Genomic DNA, 19,503 nt, shown 5'->3' with positions numbered 1-19,503 from the left:
CCCACTAATCGCAGAATTCCAGTGCAATACTTGTGTATCTGTTGTGTTTTACCAATATGTGTGTGTGTTTTTAAGTACTATTTACAAGTGCAGAGGTTTATCACTATTTAAAAACAGATGAACTTTTATTTGAAGACATAAGAGTACATGTAGCACTGCATCTTTTTGATAACTTATGCTGTCCTCTGTTTGGAGTGAGAAGGGCGTTATCAGTCTCTGTAAAATGAGTTGACAACCTTCTGGCTCAAAACAGACAAATATATTGTTAAAATCTGGTATCATTATGGTACATTTCATATGAGGATATGCTACTTGCCCCATTTTGGCACTTGCCCCTGTCATCATTAATTGCCCCTATATTATCACTTGCCCCTTTAAAATCACTTGCCCATGTATTATTAGTTGCCCCTAAGAATGATGTCATCTTTGATATTTCCTTCACTATAATGGCAGCAAACTACCACCTCTACCCGGAAGAGAACCACAACAAGCTATGACTTGTTGGCTGACTCTGTATGTAAACACACCCTAGCTAAATCATTGGCGCAAATTTGTGTGAATGGCTCCTAACTTGAGATATTCGTCATATACTGTGCATAGCAACAAGTAGGAACACGGCCTCATCGTAAACATGTCAGAGTTTCGGGGGGAAATGTTTATGACATTATTAGCACAGATGCATTTTCAGTGGTCGAATGTATACCTTAAGCATAAGCAATGTTGTCGAACTTTTCCTTATTGATGAGGTATGAGGTCATAGTCATGAAAGAAAAGACAAATCATATTTGCATAAATCCCTCAGGAATCACAAAACAGACAATACCACCACCAAAAAATCATTAATTTCTTTTTTATCTGATGATTGAATGATTTTGTAAAAACAATTTGTATATATTGTTACGCACATGTATGCATGTACTCTTTTCTGTCATTGCTTATAAGAGGTTACACAAGAAGGGTGTTTCTTACTTGTTGCTATGGTAACGAGCATCTTAAGTGCGGAGTCATCTTGCAAAAATATACATGTATACATGGGAATGCATGAGGTATTAAACAAGGTATAAGATACATGTTTACTAGCTGGTACATGGGCAAATATACTGCATTCTGTGATTTCTAGTGTGGTGTCAATAACCATAAAGTTACTCAGTGTTTGTAATTTCTTAATATTGAGCCTGGGATAGCCAATACAGTTACTATTGCAGGTCCTGTTACAGTATGAAAAATATCCTTGTGTAAAAAATTTATTTACCAACTTAATTAGTGTTATTAACACCGGGAGTAATGACAGTAAACCCATCTATGGTGTTAGAATCTGATGAAGGTGTTTTTAACAACATGGTGGGTGTTACAATGTAGTTGGAAGCAATTTCAGTTTAAAGACTAATTGACTTTAAGCTTGTAGTATATCTATTCATAGCAGGTCCTGTCATCATTGTTATACTAGGCCAATTCTGCGTGTAGCAATTAAAACTTATCTCAAAGCACCAGACGCCAACACTAAACACCATACTTGAAATCACATTATGTAATAATCAAGCTTGTGGTGTAGCCATCGATGATGTAGTCACGTACGTCATTTCAAATCTAAAAAGCCATGTAACAATATGAAAATTCATTGTGTTGTCATTTATGTGATCTGAGCATTTTCATTGTTTGTTCTCCATTTCAACAAATGCTAACAATTATTTCAAAAGGAAATGGCTGGGAAGGTATGAACTGTCTCGATAGTTGTCTTTGAATTTATTGCCTGGGTGAAATTTGCACTCTGAATTTATGTCATTGCTGAGCACGGCTGAGTTTCGATAATGCAACATTTCACTGCTCTTTCTATTTTTTTTTCCAACCATCAAATCAATCCTTCTTTCATTCTTTAATTATAGTGGCGTGTTTCCTCCCTATGTTATTATTAGTTTATCACACCACCTGAACTTTATCTTTAAAATTTGACGATACCTACAGATTTTCTGGCACCCTGTGACTATTTAGCTATTCTTTTGTCACTTTTTTATGAATTGAGGGTAGACCTTGCCAGGAATCAGTCGCCGAGTGGGGCAGTACCCCTAACAATTTCACTTGAATCGAAAGAAGAGAATAGATGCAATTAGTTTTGACAGCAACATTCGTGGAGAGCAAAAGCTACTTGGTCTATTTATCACAATCTCTGAACTTGAATATAAAAGAAAGTTGAAAGGTCTTTTTAGTGGCTTCCCTAGTTGTGTCAATATTTTTCATTCCTATGCATTTGCACATCAATTTCTTTCTTTTTTCATTTTCGCATATTTTCTTTCTTCATTATAAAGATGTCTCATACATTCTTTTGTATCAGTGCTGGGTCAGTGCTTGTTTGCAAATATTGTTACACCATCTTATAAATCTTTCTTTACATTTAAAAAAAATGGGAATTAATGTGGGAAATTAATATATTGCTATAATCTTTTGTGATAATTTATGTATGTATTTTACTTCCAAGAAGATCATCTAAAATGCCTTTTAAACATGTTTTGTGAAGCTATGTTTTGTGTTTACCTCTTTGTATATGTCTTCTACACATGTTTGGTAATTCACTTATGTATGGTTGTAAGGTGTAACCGATTTAAAAAAAAATTAATTACGTTATCTGAAATATTTACTCCCCTAACATTTGTTTCAATCGAATTGCACAATAGAACTTTACAAGCACATATATTTAAAAAAAATCAAATTGATTTTATTCCTAAATCTTGGCACGTTTCAAATTTCATTCTTTTTCAACTGATAAAGCAAGTATTTGTGAGTAAGTTTAGAAGTAAACAATCATAATAACACTTCTAAGTATTGGTCACAATGTGGAATAGAACAAAAAATTACTATGGGATACTTTTAAGGGGAGTATACTTGTTTGGATGGACCATATTTCAGACTCAGTATTTGGAGGGTTTTGAACAAATTTGAACACTGTTGTCCATGGTATTTGAGATATGAGTACCGTAATTGCTAAGGTTGTCTTAGAATTTGAGTGAATAAATAACCATTGATTTAAAAATGGGAGGAGATAGATCTTGACATATATCTGTATATTAAATTTAAAGATAAAGCTAAAGATGGTGTCAATAAAATGTAAATGAATCTGAATAACCTATATCCCACCGGTGCCACCTGTAATACTAGTCTGCCTTCATCCCCTCTATAGAGTGTGCAACCTACCGCTGGTAAGAAGTCTGCTGCCCCCGGTGGTCCGGCCAACCCCAGTGGGTCAATGACCTCACAGACGCCTGCTAGGATGCCCTTCAGTCCTTCACCGCCGCATCATGTAAGTAGGGTCACCATGGCAACTACATCCATGTTCTCGTGACATTGCTTTTGTTTTTAATCTTATGTTGTAAAGAGGAAAGACACTCTAGAGATTTTGCCAGGGGCCCGTTTCACAAAACTTGTCATCCGTTAAAAATGACAGTCTTTGTTATATGCTACTGAAATCCTTGCTTCTGATTTGTTATCAGCAGATTTGTCACTGATTTTTTTGTCATTTGTCATTGAGAAAAGGCTTTGTGAAACGGTTCCCTGGATGCCCCTCCCACCCCTGACCTCCATGTCATGTGAAGTTTGGTAGTCAAAAGAGCTGTATCAGTACCATTTTGATGTTATTATATTTATTTTGTAGCTAAGGTAAGGAGTGATCATTTTCATTGCTATGAGATCATGTCCAGCATTCAGCAAGAGGAACAAAGTGTTTAAACATATCGCTTACATTTCATGAATGAAGAAATGTACATGTAGTTTTGTGTTCAAATTAACTTTCTACTCCACGTTTGTGGACCAAATAACTTTTTAGAAATGGGGATACATGATGATTGTCATTTAATGGAAGGCAGAAACACAAAGAAGGGTGCGAAGAAATTTTGGATGGTGACAATATTTACACATTAAATTCATTCTTTTACAGTCCACCACATATTGTGTTACATCTCCATCTCCATCTCCATCCATTCACAATATGACTTGCATCCCATTGTAAACCTATTGTCGTCATCCAATCATAAAAATATTCAGTTGTGTTGATAACATCCATATGTTCAGCATGTGTGTCAATCAAGATGGATTTTGGTTTTCTTCTCCTACCACGTATGTATACAATTATAGCGAGGACCAGCAATGAACTTTGAAGGCCATAAGGTGAAAGATACAAGATAGATTATATATCATTCACTCTTGCCACCTTCTTTACAATCACTCTCACATGGTATTTAGAGGAGCTTTATCAACACCAGACACTTGACATTCATCAGGTTCTCACCTCAACACCCCACCCTTAATTGTTCCTACCCCACCCATGCCTGTTCCCACCCCACCCCACCCGATCATATCCTATACATATCTATCCAATCCCTCATCCAGTCACCTTTTATTTGGTCTATTTCCTCTATTCTGTTGGATCTTCACTGCATCATTTATTTACCCCCATCACTTATAAACACATGACAAAGTAGTTTGGGTAGGATTTTAGTACATGCATGCAGTAAACCAGCATGAATTGTATTAATCTTTGTTGTGATGATAGAAAAAGATGTAAGTGATTTGTATCTGATAAAGTAATGTAAAACGTGTTTATGTACATCTTTGTCAAGGAGACAAGACACCAGCTAAAGTAAAATTTAAAGCTTTTTACCTGTATTTAAGACTAATCAAAGAACCAGTGAGTAGAATGCTACTGAAAATGAAGGCTGAACATATAGCCACACAATAACAAACAACACTTTACAATATTTGAAGTCTTCCACGGTGATGATAGATTTGAGTGTGGTTTGTAACCGCAAACCTTGAAAGAAAACATGTAACCACGAACCTCGCTCAAAACGATTTACAAGCGAACGCCACACGTGATAATAATAGCTTAACAATTATAACTACATTATGGCGTACCTTAATGTTTTTGCATGAATTCTTTTTCAAACTGCTGGACTTTAACCTTGAGCACTGACATCACCTCACCTCATGATCATCATGCATGCATTACTCTGTCCACTGCATCGTGTTCAAGTTTTAAAATAGTGACCAAGAAAAACAAAAGAGAAATAATCTCTTCTTTTTGTTTATACTTGTTTGATTTTTGCCACACATCTTCATTCACTTCCACACACTGGACACATTTCAATTTGAGCAGGTTAATTTTTTTTCTCTTCTATTAAAATGATTGGGTCACTGAACCTGTCATAAACTGACAGATCACTATTGATGATTAAAATGACATGACTTCCTGAGAAAGAAAAATTAAAATTCATTTGAAAAGGCATACAGGTAGAAAATACAATGCCTCAGAATTTTTGTCAGTATCTTCTGAAATGAAATCATTCTAAATTCAGTGCTGTTTTTTCTACATTATTGCTTTCATTTTGAAAAAATAAAAATATAATCTATCGAAAGTGATGCCTATGTTTAGCACTAAGCAGTAGGCCCTATCACTGCAACAATTTAGTCAAAGATTTATTGATAATTGTTTCTTCTATCTTTTTCTTTATTACAGACCACAACAGATGATCGATCTCCACATTACATGTGTATCCTTTACAACCTACGTTCTACATGTAGGCCTAATGATGTCTGCTAAGTTTTTTTTCCTCAAACTGATAACACGATTAGATAAATTACATAAAAACTTTAAAACGGGAGTAAAATTTAAGTTCAAACTGTTAAAATTTAATTTTGTTTTTATTGTAAATGACAGTTGCCAGTTATAATGCATGTGTTACAGGAATATTTCGTGTATTAAAATGAGAATACCTATTCAATTCAAATTATTCAATTCAATAAGGGTTTATTCAAAATGACATTCTTGCAGCCTAAGCTGAATTGCATGGTCATTTACAAGGTAAAATACGTCATGATGATGTTGTGAAGTAGAAAATGAGATGAAGAAGCAATTATCCTTGACCCACTGGTGATCTTAGTCGTTGATAATCTAGAGCCTACTGAGATCATCGTGAGCTTCTCATCGCTCTCCAGGTGGTTTGATCCCCCTGCTGATCTACCCAAGACCTCCCATAGCTCTACCAGAGGCAAGGATCAGCTCAAGGATACAGAGTCCATCGCTGGATCAAGCAGTGTGGCTGATGGTAAGTGCAGATCAACAGACTGTGACACCAATGCAACTTCATAGCTGGACCCATGATGACATCTCGTTTAAGAGATGAAAGAGATTTTTTTTTATAACCAATATGTCATCGAAAATATGAACCAGCTTACAAAGAAGGTCCCTAGGTTTTTCAGTAGTATGAAATTTTTGAATGTGTAGTTCATTTTTGTCTGTTCTCATTAAAATCACAGCCCGATGTTGTGTGAAACAATACTTTTGGGGAAAACAGCATGGACCTCCTGTTCTAGTCTGCAAGTTTATCTCACACCACAGGATGATTAAGAAGTCTGGATAAATTGCACTACTTGATGTGACTTTTTTAATTACCTAAGAGCTCAAAATGAGACTGAATATATATTTTGATATTGTTTGATTCTCCTTGCAGCTATCATAACTCCCAAAGACACGCCTGTGACCCCCACCACGCCCGGTCTGCTGGTAGCAGAACCCTACTCCTGGAAGAGTCTGGTGGTTGGTCAACCCATCCTGAGGATTCGCTCCACCTTCACCAAGGCTGCTGCTCTCACCTTGCCTCCAGGGTGAGTACTGTCTTTCCAGAGCCTGAGGACTCTGCAATTTGCTTTCTTATGTTCTATGTAGATGTAATTCCGTAATCTCACCGTCAATAATTAAAGACGCCCTTCCTCATGATATCTGAGATCTTTAATATCTATAGAGTCATTAAGAATGTACATTTTCCTTTAGCGCAATTACTCACTTTCTCACAACTTTATCACATGTTACCAACATAACTTTCTCACAATTTGATTTTAAAGCACTGCCAAGGCCCAAACAAATTGACTGAGCAGCAACTATTGTATTATGAGGAGGTACCATATTGAAATCGGGTTGCACAATGCCCATGAAAGCTTCCACTTTTGTGGCTATGGTTCTTACTGACATATTTTCTTCCAAGTGCTTATATTATCTACAGTGTATCTATAAATCTTAATTGTTTTATTTTACAGTCGGCATGTCCTTCGTTTCATGATGACCGCACCTCTAGGGTACCATGTTCACCTGTGCTCCACTGTGCCATTTGTCTATGGGGATGAGGAAACAGTCATGACGCATCTTACTAAGGTTTGCATTCAAAACCTATCTTTTGCTAGTTTGATTTTAGTATTGATATTGTGTGGATCTGTCTACTCACAGAGACACCGTAGTTTTAGATTTTCACTTTTGATAGAGAAAAAAAAATTGATATGCAAATTAATGATATACATCGATGGTTTATGCAGACCTGCCAACCAGTACGATTTAGTCGTATTTAGTACGATTTTTAGAAGCAAATACGACAGTACGATTTTCCTTAATAAAATATGATTTTCAAAACAAAAACAAAAAAAACAAAAAAATTTTTTTTTTTTTTTTTTATTTTTTATTTTTTATTTTATTTATTTATTTATTTATTTATTTATTTTTTATTTTTTTAAATTAATATTTTATGTGGGCGTCCGCCATTTTCAATGGCAAAATGTCCATTCTATCCTGTAAAGTATCCTACAAGCATCACACATCGGCAATTTGGGGATGTTTATTGGTTCATCGAACATACCAGTCGTGACGAAATAATGCATATTCAACCAATGATCAATAACAAAAATTCTTCTTGTAGGTAGAAACTGTAAGAGGCATTGATCCGCGTAACAATTCGTGTTTATTTTCAAGAATACAACTTTTGTCAGTAAAATACAACTTTTGACACTAAAGAATACAGTTTTTGAACTCCAGAGGTTGGCAGGTCTGTTTATGTTCCCTTTATGCTGAAAAAATAGATATTTGCCAATGAATGAACCAAAGGACTTGTGCTTCATATCCTATCCAAGGGACAAGGCCATCAATATTGGTATTGGAATGCTTGGACCACCAAAACATACTGCATCCTCACTCTGCCTTGTCACCTTGAACACGTCTAAGACATATTAAGGGTTCAGTGACACAAAGATGTAACTTCATATTTTGCCAAAATGAGTAGTTGATATCAAAATGTTCAGAAAATGTTGGTTTTCCAGGAAACACAAAGACTTAACTCCACCCAACACCGCATTGAAGTCAATGGCTAGTGAAACATAGACTTAACTCCTTAAGGCCCGAGTGGACCTCTATCGTTAAACTACTTTCTCAAAATGGCCAAAATGGAGTTACGTCTTTGTGTCACTGACCCCTCGATATGTGGTATAAAATTAGGACTGGAGAACCTGAACACTCTCTTCCATATGATTGGTGATTGCATATTTTTGTGTTATATTTACAGGAAAGCTGTCGTTTTGTAGACCAGGCCATGCAGGTCATGCAGACCATCGGCAACGCCATCCAGAACTTTGACAACAAGGAGCTCTTCAACACCAACATGAAGGAACTTGGTCTTCTACATTGTCCTGTACGCGACGACACCTTAGCTGTCATACACAATCATGAGGTAAGAACAGAAGCACCATTTTGCCTGCATCGGTTGAAAGGTTTTGAAAGCCTTACAAAAAAAGACAGTCAGTAAGATGAAGAGTCTGGTGCCCAATGCTATATTGGCGGTAATCTGTAAGAACAGATTTGCCATTTTGTATGAAGATTTAATAAGATCCTTGGGACTGTATGAAAAGAACTTGTCCAATTCTACTGTTCGTGTTCAACAACATCCTGGTAGTGATCCAGAAGTGTGTCAATTCTTATTATATAACACAAGGTTAACACCCTTCTGTCTATTCACAGACGATACTTGTATTGTGTGAATTTTGCAGTTATAAAAGGTGGTACCTATATCTATACACTTTTTTTTGTTTCATCACTTACAGAAGAGAATGCTATAAATAGCAAGCAAAGTTGCTGCCCCTTTTCAGGTCAATTGATGTATTCGGAATACTAATATATATATACTTTTACTAATCTTCATTTATGATTGTATGTTAAAGGCTCCCATTTCATTTATCTCGTGTTTCATAAGGAGTGTAGTACGACTACATTTTGTACCGTGCTTTATAAAGACAAATATCATATTATCTTTGTTGTTGTTATTTTTATGCATTTTCATTAATTCTTCTTGTGATCATTTGACAGGTTTTCAAGGATGCCCTTTACAACACCCTGCGCAAGTCACTCACCGAGAGCTTGACCCCTGAGATGACCTTTGCTTGGAAAGCATTCAACTTTGACGTCCTCACCAAGAACATCGCCGGGATACCTGTTAGCCAGAGTCGACCAGGTAGGTCATCTAGACAAAAAAAAAAAATCATATTTATATATTTGCGACATTGTAGTCCTTCATACATTTATGTAAATTTATGGTATATATTGATGTGTATTTCCATGTAACCATGTAACATATGTTTAACTTCGGTATCGATCATATATTTTGCAATCCATCAAATACTGTATATACAACATCATTAAATATTTATTTGTAATTTTCATATAATTTTTTGTAATATACAATTTGCTTCAGGTCAGAAAATTCTTGCAATAATTGCCATTTATAAATAAAAATCAATTGACAAAGATACCCAAAATCCTTAAATTTGCAAGCATGAGATAATTGCTTTGCATGTATGAATATATTTTTGTTGTATGACAAACATGAGCAGTGTTTTGTAATTTGGCTTGATTTGTGCTTACAAATGTTTTTAAAGATTTTGTTTGGAGTAAAGTGATAACTGGTGGAGGGTTGTTAATTGGCTTTCGGTTGGTATTTTGAGTTTACACAAAATGTTCCATCTACCATGCAGTGTAAAAAAACAGATAAAAAATCCAGCAAAATCCTATGCTTTTTATTATGGCAATGGCAGAGACTATTTTTTGGAATATGAATATCATTCATATTCTTGTTCAAGGCTACGAAGTACAGGCATCATCTGAAGCCTTTTAAGCCTTGAAAAAGTAAAGTCTTACCAATATTACAAAATATCTTGCTCTACAAATCTGGCATGAATAGCAGAAAAGGAATTCTCAGAAGTAGGATATATAAAGTATTTTAAATTCCTTTTAACTCTCTTGAACTTTCTTCAAATTTACTTGTGCTCCATAGCACCCGGCATTGATAATAGGCCCTGTAAGTATGGGATAGTATTCCCTCATATTAACAGGCCAATTTTGATTCACAATTCACCTTTTACGATTGATATTGCACAAATACTACTCAAATTTCTACAATTTCTAAAAAGTTTGATTTTGTGAGACTTCTCAGTCAATAAACTTGAATAAATTTGTTAAGGGGAAAATGCTAAAAACTTATTTTCCCTCGAAACGTTTATTACCTGTAATTGCACTGTCCCATTACCTTCATCAAATCATTCACCAATGCCAAACTCATGAGCTCATTTCATCCCCTGATCCATGCATATATCGCAACCTGCACGTACCCTGCACGTTTGTATGCCTGTACCATCATGCACGCACGCTGCAGATATCACCAGTGAACCAGGAGGTATACTAATTAATACTAATCAAAAAACTTAATGTGAGGTTGATTTTTTAAAACTTAACCAAATTAATTTATAAGAATTGTGTTTACATTTCATGTTTGGTATTTTGGTACTAAATCTTAATCTTAATATTATACCTGAATGTCATTTAAGACACACTTCTGCTAAGATCCCCCCCCCCCCCACCAAAAAAAAATAAAATATGTATTTGAAGACAAGTATTGATAAAAGAATACATAATTTGGGTTTTCTGTTTTGGGTACCATTCTAGTGTATTTACAGCTTCATAAAGAAAGTTGGAAAGACATTTTCAACAATTTTAAATACATACTAAATAACAGTCAATTTGATGCATGAGAAGAATATTCAATATGAAATTAATTTTCCACATCTTTAATTCATCAACATTTAAATGCCTCATATAGGTGGGGTGTTTTTTTTTGGGGGGGGGGGGGGGGGGGGGGGGGGAGGGGGAATGGGAGGAGGTGTTTCAAATTACAATGTTTGGACGTGATTAGTCCCCCTTAAGATTTTATAGTAAAATTTATTTTGAATTACCATTTTGATTGAAAGAATACTGACAAATCTTTGTTATTCTCGATAATGAGGATTATGCTTTTCAGTTGTTAAATACAAAGAATAAATGCAAAAGTATCCCTTGAAACTTTAACATAGAAACTAAGACATTAAGCTTCATTTCCATTTAGATTTTATTGAGCTGAAAGGCAATAGATGTAGATTTCTTTTTCCTGTCTAACATATAACGAATACAGGTTCACTGATTTTTACATCAACAGATTTCTTTTATTTTTATTTTTATCTTTGTTTCTTTAGGATTTGATCATGTCTTTTTTTTTTTTTTCTGTTCATTTTTTTTAATTTCACATTTATCATCTGAGTTCTTTGTTTTCGTATTTATTGTACAATTTTGTATAATACTGTGTAACAACATTTATTTCATATATTGACTCCTAACTTTTGAATTAACTTTCCTTCTACGCAGCATGTGTTTGCACCCTTCATGAGTCTATGCATGTAGATCTTTTAGCTTTAGCAGCCATAGATTCTATGACATAGACCGCAGAAGTGTGTAGTCTAGGAGAGATTTAACTTCATTCATTTCTTACCAAATGATTTGTATCATTGATGGCATTGTAAACTTCTGGCAAAGTTTTTGGATATAATGACCTTCTTTAACTTTCTATCTTCGTATTTGAATGAATGAAACCAAAAATGGAAAATGTGTTGTTTAAGAAAGGAAGAAAATTAGTTAGATCATTTGTTGATGTGGAACTGGAAGAACCTCCCTTCATAGATCAAAATCTGACAATTGTGCATTAAAGCACTTCTGTTTTAAGAAACATCTATTTCACTTTTTACATGAGTATAAAATCATTTACTCTGTGTACGGCAATGAATACTTTATAAGAAATGACATAAGATCTCTTGATTTTAATGGGAAAATTAAGTGAAATCAGTTCTTTCTATATCAGGAAAATTCATTTTCTTAATTGTTCTGAAACTTATCAAACTATATTATTACTTAAATATTGGAGTGTTTCAATGATACATGTAAGTCAATTTAGAATTGAAAAAAAAGAACTTTGAAATATTATTACAATTATTTGCAATTGTATTATCATGTTACTATTTTCCCCCTTTTCTGTACAGCTACTGGTGCCTCAAGGAAATCAGCCAAGCTGTCGAGAAAGAGTAAGTTTTGTTTGATCTTCTTGTATATTATTGTGATTCAGGCGATATGATCAAGTCATCTACCCAGAGGTTTTCTAACGATAGGAAAAGATATGAATGAAATCTGTTTCATTGCAGTGAAATGTACCAAGTTTATAGTTTATGGCTCATAGTAGAGTGGTGCAAAAGTTATGTAATGTATCAAACAATACATGTAGATGCTAATATTCAAGTTGTAGTCAAGTAGTCCTGTGCTGTACATGTATGCCTTTTTGTTGTTGTTGCTAGGTAGTTTTTAATTATATTACTCTTAGCAGTAAAAAAAACAGACAATCATGTATCATGCACTTACATGTATAAAGCTAATTAGTGTGCAAATATGTATAAATTGTAAAAGCAGTTTTTCCACAGCTGTTTCTGTAATATTGAAAAGAGGGACAAAATAATGTATCTCAGTGTCTTACACTTCATCTTAAGAAATCTATTATTCATGTGTACTTGCACTTCTCGTCATACTGTACTCAACAACATCATGATGATAGTTATAATGATAATTCAATCTGTAAAGACATTTTTTCCCGATGATACAAAACGCTGAATACTATAATTACCTTGGATTTAGCTGAACTTCCTAGTATAAAGCTACATGCACCTCTTTTCCAAAGTAGACTAATTTGATTATTTGTTGGGTTGCAAAGTGTCAAGGGCAGGCAGTCAAGTTAGTTGTAAGTAGAACAGCGAGTCGTGTAGTCCAGCGTGAGAGTTTTTGTGTCAAGATTTGTATTGAATGTATGCAGTGGATACTGGAGAAAGGAACTTTAATAAGAGGTTTTGACTTTTACAGGTTTGGGATACTAAAGTTTGATTTTCTTGATTAAAGTTTTATGTATTATGTTAGCTTCTGTAAGTGTTTCTGTGTAGAGAGGGATGTAAAGTTATCTAGTTAAAGATAAAGACACTCAATTGTTTTGTATCTCTCTGTCTGTTGTATCCCCCTGTGATAGGAAGTGCCTAAAGTGCATTCATAAAAGGGATAAAGGAAGCCCTTTTCCTATTACCTGTATTTATAATCTAATATATAGATACTATTTTGTTTTTTCTGTTGTGCATGCTGTCTTCTTTAATGCTACATGTAACTCCATAGAAAAACAACTTTACTTCTGGGCCCGTCTTATAAACAGTTGCGATCGATGGCAACTTAATTTGGATCAATCGCAGCTCTTTATAAGACGGGGCCCTGATTGTGAATTTAATAGGATTTACAAAAGGTAATGAGTATGTGTGTCATTTGCTCTTTGCATGTATGTAGAAGACTTCATGTAATGTGTCCTATCTTCTCCTACTGTGATATTCCTTTTCAAACAGAAACCACAGAGGAAGCAGAACCACAAGGCGGTGTGTTTGGACCCCTCCTATTTTTTTTAATTTTTGTTCTACTTACTCCTGTTTTATTCCCATTTCACTATTGTGTTTGCCATGATTTCCTCCCACATCAACCATTCCATTATTCATTCCTACCCTGGTTTTGATCCTTCACTGGTTTCATTCTTCACTGGTTTTTATGCTGCACTTGAGTTGTTCACTTCATATTTACACCCAGTAGCACTTCCAACCAAGATGATATGCACAATTTGTTTAATTAAATACCATTGAATTTCTTCCTTAGTACATCTGTATTGTAAAGGATTTTCCTGAAATTGCAGTATAGGCTCCTCAGGTTGTTGAAGTCATCTTTTTTTTTCAACATTCATGAATATAGCTGAAGATAAATGTCAAAGAATAAAGTAATCAAGTCGAAATGTGGCATTTACATGCAGTTCATAGTATTTAGCCTGAAATATTGGATTTAAGTGTATTCTGGGATTTTATTTGAACTCGTGCTTCTTTGATGGTTATGAGATATATTTCTCTCTCTTAAGGGGGTGGTTTAGATATTCTAGTTCATTGACACTATTAAAAAGGCTAAATCTGTAGCACTCACCTCCAATGACCAGTCAGATATGTCTTATATGGACAGGTTTTTATACATTTAGTTACATTCAGCACATGCATCTAATATGAGGAATCCAATTATTTGGATATGCATCAAACAGCTCCCTTCTGAGAACTTCATTGGTTACACAATTTTTTTCACAGGGTGTATAATATTTACATATACTTTCATCGGGTGTATTCATTTCATCAATTTTTTTAGTTTTTACGGATAAAAGTGGAAATATCTGTCAAAGTGTGTCAATCTAACATACATGTAACATTCAATATCATGGTGTGTTTGTCACTGTGAAGGAATGGATTACACTTCATTTACTCCAGAATTATGAAATGTTGCACTTAAAAAAAAACATAAACTGTCTTGAAGATACATGTAATATGTTCCAGCATGATGCACTGACCTAAGATACCCCAGCACACATAAAGCACAATTAATCTTGTTCATCACCATCATGAGACAGTTACAGTCAAGATGAGTTTACTCTGCAGGCTCAGCTTTAAACAATGTCACTAAAGATTCATGTTTCTGAAGCAAATTTAATGGGAACATGCCTTTTCCCACCGTACAACAAAAGTTAAGTCAAAAGGAAACTTCTTGTTTATTTTGGCTTCAAATTTGCAGCAAGTACTTATATCAGCTTTCAAGAATTGATAATTACACTATGCTCAAATTTTACATACAGTATAGATAACCATTAGAAATAATTTAAAGTAACAATATTTAAAAAAGATAATGTATCTATGGCATGCTGTAATAACATATCCAAAAGCTGCTGAATAAAGAAGTACAATGTTACGTAGTGCTTACTTCATCACTCCATCATACATTTTTTCTCTCTCTCTCTCTCTCATATACTATATAATTATTAAGATAGACCAATACTTGTTCAGGTGATATATTACATCATTGTCATGATGAATGCATTTCTAAACGAAATTCTAGCATCAGGGTGACCAGGGGAGAATGTACTGAAGTACGCAATATTGTAAAGTTACAATTCATTATATTTCTCATAATAACATATTTTCATTGTTTACTCCTCAAACAGTTGAAGTTCCAGATCATTGGGTAGACAGGTGAGTGTGTAATGATACTTGAGAACAACTATTACTTTATAAAATCACATGGCTTTATCTGAGAGCCTACTTCACGAGCGTGCATCATTTACATTTGACATTTCCTTAGATATCAAGAGGCTCTCAAAAAAATTTCAAATTACCCTCTAATATGGGTTTGCGTATCAACTTTCAAATACAGACAAATTTTATTCCCTTTTTTGTCTATCTGTGTCGCACGAAACTTGACATGAAGAATGATCTGACAATTTCAAAAGTCCATGTTTCATTGTAATCCTTTGAATCATTTTAAAGTCAAATACTATCATTTTTTAGTGGCATATTTGATATATAAAGCATCCACATGTCATTCAGCTCATTTTCTCTGCTAAGAGCTAACAGTGTTCATACTTTAATTTAAAGGCTCTGAATAAATGCTCTTCTGTTTCTCCACTGATGTTGTATCTGTCTCTCAGCAGGTCTGATATCTATAGTTTATCTATAATTTATTATGATTGCTTTTATTTTTTAGGGAGCCGACAGAGGGGGAGGATGAGGCTGTCACAATGGTTGCCAAGTATTGGAGAGGATGCTATGTACGTAAGGTCAAGGCTGCCAGGAGTCCAGGTGAGTTTCTGTTGGATTAGAAATGTGATCTGGGAGGTGTTTCACAAAGATCCTAAGTCAAACTTAACTCTAACTTGGACTTAAAGTTTATGGAAAGCCATTTGTAGCCTTAAAATAAAATATATTCAAAAGCCAAAATTCAAGTATTTTAGACTTTTTATAAATTCCACATCAAGAACATGAAATCTCCTTGATAATAGAAAATATGAATGATTTGAATCAACATTTTATGCCTTTAAAAATAACATTTATCAAATATTTTCAAGGATGCTAATGGCTTTCCATAATTGTTAAGTCCAACTTAGAGATAAGTTCAACTTAGGATCTTTGTGAAATACCCCCCTGACACCTATCTCTTATAATTGTAACTACCTGTTCTGTACTCCCCATACAGTAAATCCCAGTTGAATGATTACACTTGAAGGTCAATTACCCCCAAAGAACAATTATCCTTGAGGCCAGCTATCAAATCAAAACCAACCAACTGCCACTCCCTGGCATTGCATACGTCGCCCAACATAGTAGTATTGTGAGGAAAGTACTGTAATGTTCATATCTTTCTTACAGCTGTACCTATTGTCTTTTTTCCATCTATTCTCCTCTTCTCCATCAGGAACCACTATCAATGTCCAAGCCAAGGAGCAGCTCCAGAAAGCCTGGAGCATCATGGAGCCTAACCTGGAGCAACATGCTCTACATCTATTCAGGTAAGCAACTCTTCAGCTAATAGTCTTTCAGTTCATTGTAAGAAGTAGTTGTTGTTGTTATATTTTTTCATTGTTTTTTTTCCTCTTCCCTTCAGCTATTTAAAAAGTGCCTGAGCAAAAACTGTTTTTTAGTTGATTAGAGCTCTTTTTTTAAATAACTCTATTTTTTAATAGTTTTCCCAGATCTCTTCTTTTTTTTTTCCCGATCTCTTTGAGTTGTCTAGATCTCTTTTCGAGCATTAAAAAGTTTATCAATATTCTGTGCTTATATATTTTCTTACTTTCATCTTTTTTGGGGGAGGGGTCATAGCAGTATCAGACTTTGCAAATATACAATGAATCACTGCTATACTAACTGGCAACACTACATGCCGTGAATGGTAGAGAACTACTTAAAATCTTATTATATTTGTATATGTACACAAACTGTAATGTAGTTATGTCTTCCATCCATCATTTAGGACAATGTTCAAGACTGATCCTGATCTGATGCCTGACTTCACCTTCTACCAAGACGAGTGGAACAAGATCTCTTACGTAGACTTCCAAGGCACCTACCAGGAGCAACCACCACACACATGGTTTGTGGTCTTCAGGTGAGAAAGATATCAATCTGTTAACTTCTCTAATGAGAGATTCCAGATAAATTGGGTTGGGCTCCATCTTCAATAGGATATATACTTTGCTGTACGGGACAGTCTATAGATATGTCCTACAAATTTCTATGAAGCTGCCAAACAATATTAAGATATGAAAGAGTCTGTCATCAACAGACCTTTCATTAGAAATGTTTTAATATCCTTTGTCTTGGAAGCCATATGATGTGATATCACAAGGCTTTTATTCTTGTTTGTTTGTTTCTTCTTTTCGGGATATTATGTTATAGAACATGTGAGAAAAAATGTCAGAACTACATGTATGTCAGAATATGTGAAGAAAAGTGTAGTTTGAACAAGATTTTATTCTCTTTTCTTTGTTCTTGCAGGGATGTCCTGTTTGTCCAAGAGCCTATGCTGGTTGTACCCAAGCTCTACTGCTCCATCCCAACCTGTATGCTGAGGGTGGTGGACAATGATACGGGTGAAGAGATTCCAAGGGTCTTCCAGAGAGTGGCTCCATACGAGTACAAGAAGAACAGGGTAAGGACTTAAATCCTGTAGCGGTGAATTTTGAATGTACATTAACAGGGGGCAAGTTTAGTGATAGAGATTACTGTTAGATGGTAATGGTTGTATACTTAGTGTTGGGGACAGTGATACGGGTGAAGAGATTCCAAGGGCCTTCCAGAGAGTGGCTCCATACGAGTACAAGAAGAACAGGGTAAGGATTCTGCAACAGTAGAGCGTCTTTGAGAGTATATATTAATAATAATAATAATAATAGCTCGTTCTTATATAGCGCTTTTCAGGACCGGAGGCCCTCACAAAGCGCTTTACAGATAAGTATATTATTACCCCGGTCATTGGATTCAGGCTTACCCGCACACAATGTATGCACATTCTCCACTCCCTGGGGAGCATTCCAGCCAGGCGTCATTTTTACATGCGCACACTTGCTAATCTAACCACATTAGCTTTCGCACCCTACTGGGTACCCATTTAACACCTGGGTGGAGAGTGGCAAATGTAGATCAATGTCTTGCCAAAGGACATTAGTGCTGCTTAGTGCTGCTTGAACTTGAACCACGGACCTTATGATCCACAGTTCGGCGACTTATCCATTCGTCCACAACACCTCTACAATGCGCAAGGCATGCTGATGTTGTTGAGATTGTTGAGGTAATGGTGATTATGGTGGTGAGGTGACGGTAAGGTTATGGATGATACGGGTGAATAGATGCCAAAAGTCTTCCAGCGAGTTGCTCTGACTGAGTACAAGAAAAAAAAGGTAAGACATCTTACCTCTACTATGGAGTAGTGACTGTCAAGAGGGGAGGACTGAAACTCTTTTGATTCTGATATCTACATCATTGTTTAAAGAAAATTCTAAAACAAATCTTCTTTCATACCTTGAATAATTCAGAGAGGCTACACCTTCCTTGCTGAGGCTCGAACCAGCGACCTGCCACTCGCCAGCGGGAAGTGGAGGATGCGTCTGATCGGTTCATCTAGTCCTCTCCCACAGCCTGCTAGGGACGGACTCAACAGCAGCTTCCTCCTGAAAGAGATAAGAGACTATTACATCCCTAACAAGGAGAACATCATTATGAGGTAAGACATTTAAATATATGAAGAGTATAATTTCAAAAGGAGGTAAATCCATTTTTGTAACTTGAGAGAAAAACGCATTTTTAACCAGATTTTGTACAGGCGTCTATGGAAAAGTGATATTAGAAGATGCATTTTTTCATAATTGCTCCCAAAATTTAGGTAAATACTTTTGTTGAAAGACGGGTACTGAAGTAAACAATGTTCTGATATCAATAACTCAATTTTGATCAAAATTGGATTTAGTTCCTTTTGGAATTAAATTCTTCATATTGAGAAAATTATTGTTTGACTGGCTGAAAGAATCGGCTTGGAACACAGCTGGGATAGATGATGGACTCTCAGGGTTATGATGTGGAAATCTGTTTGTATCATAGAATTACTGCATGCACTGCTCTCCGCTGTGTGCTAATCTTCAGTCATGAAGGATCAATTTATTCAGAAGAAGAATAGCATCAATTTTAAATACTTTTCAAGTATAAACTGTTAAATAACGAAAACTATATTCTTTTGTTCAAACTCTATTACCTACATATTTACATAAGCAAATTTGATTACTAAACTTTTTGCTGAAATATTCATAATCAAGTATGATCTGTACATGGAAAGTGCTCTAAAAAAATGTACTCTTTTACTTTTTGACTTAGTATTCATATCAGCATTTACTTGTTCGAAACAATATTCAATGACGTTAG

At 35.1% G+C, this 19,503-nt stretch overlaps 1 protein-coding gene across 27 annotated transcripts in view; it reads left to right on the top strand.

The window, feature by feature from the left end:
* LOC754582 (androglobin) overlaps positions 1 to 19,503 on the top strand; it is a 76,773-nt gene that overhangs the window by 39,864 nt on the left and 17,406 nt on the right. For 19 of the 27 annotated variants that reach the window (XM_030994979.1, XM_030994981.1, XM_030994964.1 and 16 more), the window contains 18 exons: positions 1,698 to 1,712; positions 3,173 to 3,292; positions 4,123 to 4,155; positions 5,504 to 5,537; positions 5,928 to 6,092; positions 6,498 to 6,651; positions 7,081 to 7,195; positions 8,370 to 8,534; positions 9,167 to 9,311; positions 10,131 to 10,154; positions 12,199 to 12,240; positions 13,585 to 13,614; positions 15,261 to 15,288; positions 15,800 to 15,894; positions 16,508 to 16,601; positions 17,063 to 17,197; positions 17,587 to 17,740; positions 18,624 to 18,811. In XM_030994979.1, coding sequence (XP_030850839.1) covers positions 1,698 to 1,712; positions 3,173 to 3,292; positions 4,123 to 4,155; positions 5,504 to 5,537; positions 5,928 to 6,092; positions 6,498 to 6,651; positions 7,081 to 7,195; positions 8,370 to 8,534; positions 9,167 to 9,311; positions 10,131 to 10,154; positions 12,199 to 12,240; positions 13,585 to 13,614; positions 15,261 to 15,288; positions 15,800 to 15,894; positions 16,508 to 16,601; positions 17,063 to 17,197; positions 17,587 to 17,740; positions 18,624 to 18,811 — 1,736 coding nt within the window. Of the gene's footprint in view, positions 1 to 453; positions 514 to 1,697; positions 1,713 to 3,172; positions 3,293 to 4,122; positions 4,156 to 5,503; positions 5,538 to 5,927; positions 6,093 to 6,497; positions 6,652 to 7,080; positions 7,196 to 8,369; positions 8,535 to 9,166; positions 9,312 to 10,130; positions 10,155 to 12,198; positions 12,241 to 13,584; positions 13,615 to 15,260; positions 15,289 to 15,799; positions 15,895 to 16,507; positions 16,602 to 17,062; positions 17,198 to 17,586; positions 17,741 to 18,623; positions 18,812 to 19,503 lie in introns of all 27 variants that reach the window. The other 8 variants (XM_030994957.1, XM_030994967.1, XM_030994956.1 and 5 more) reach the window with 7 other exon arrangements.

Source organism: Strongylocentrotus purpuratus, unplaced genomic scaffold (genome assembly GCF_000002235.5).
Source record: "Strongylocentrotus purpuratus isolate Spur 01 unplaced genomic scaffold, Spur_5.0 spur5_scaffold_21, whole genome shotgun sequence".
Lineage (NCBI taxonomy): Eukaryota > Metazoa > Echinodermata > Echinoidea > Camarodonta > Strongylocentrotidae > Strongylocentrotus > Strongylocentrotus purpuratus.
Note: the sequence above shows the minus strand (reverse complement) of the source record. Positions and strands in the feature narration are given on the sequence as shown.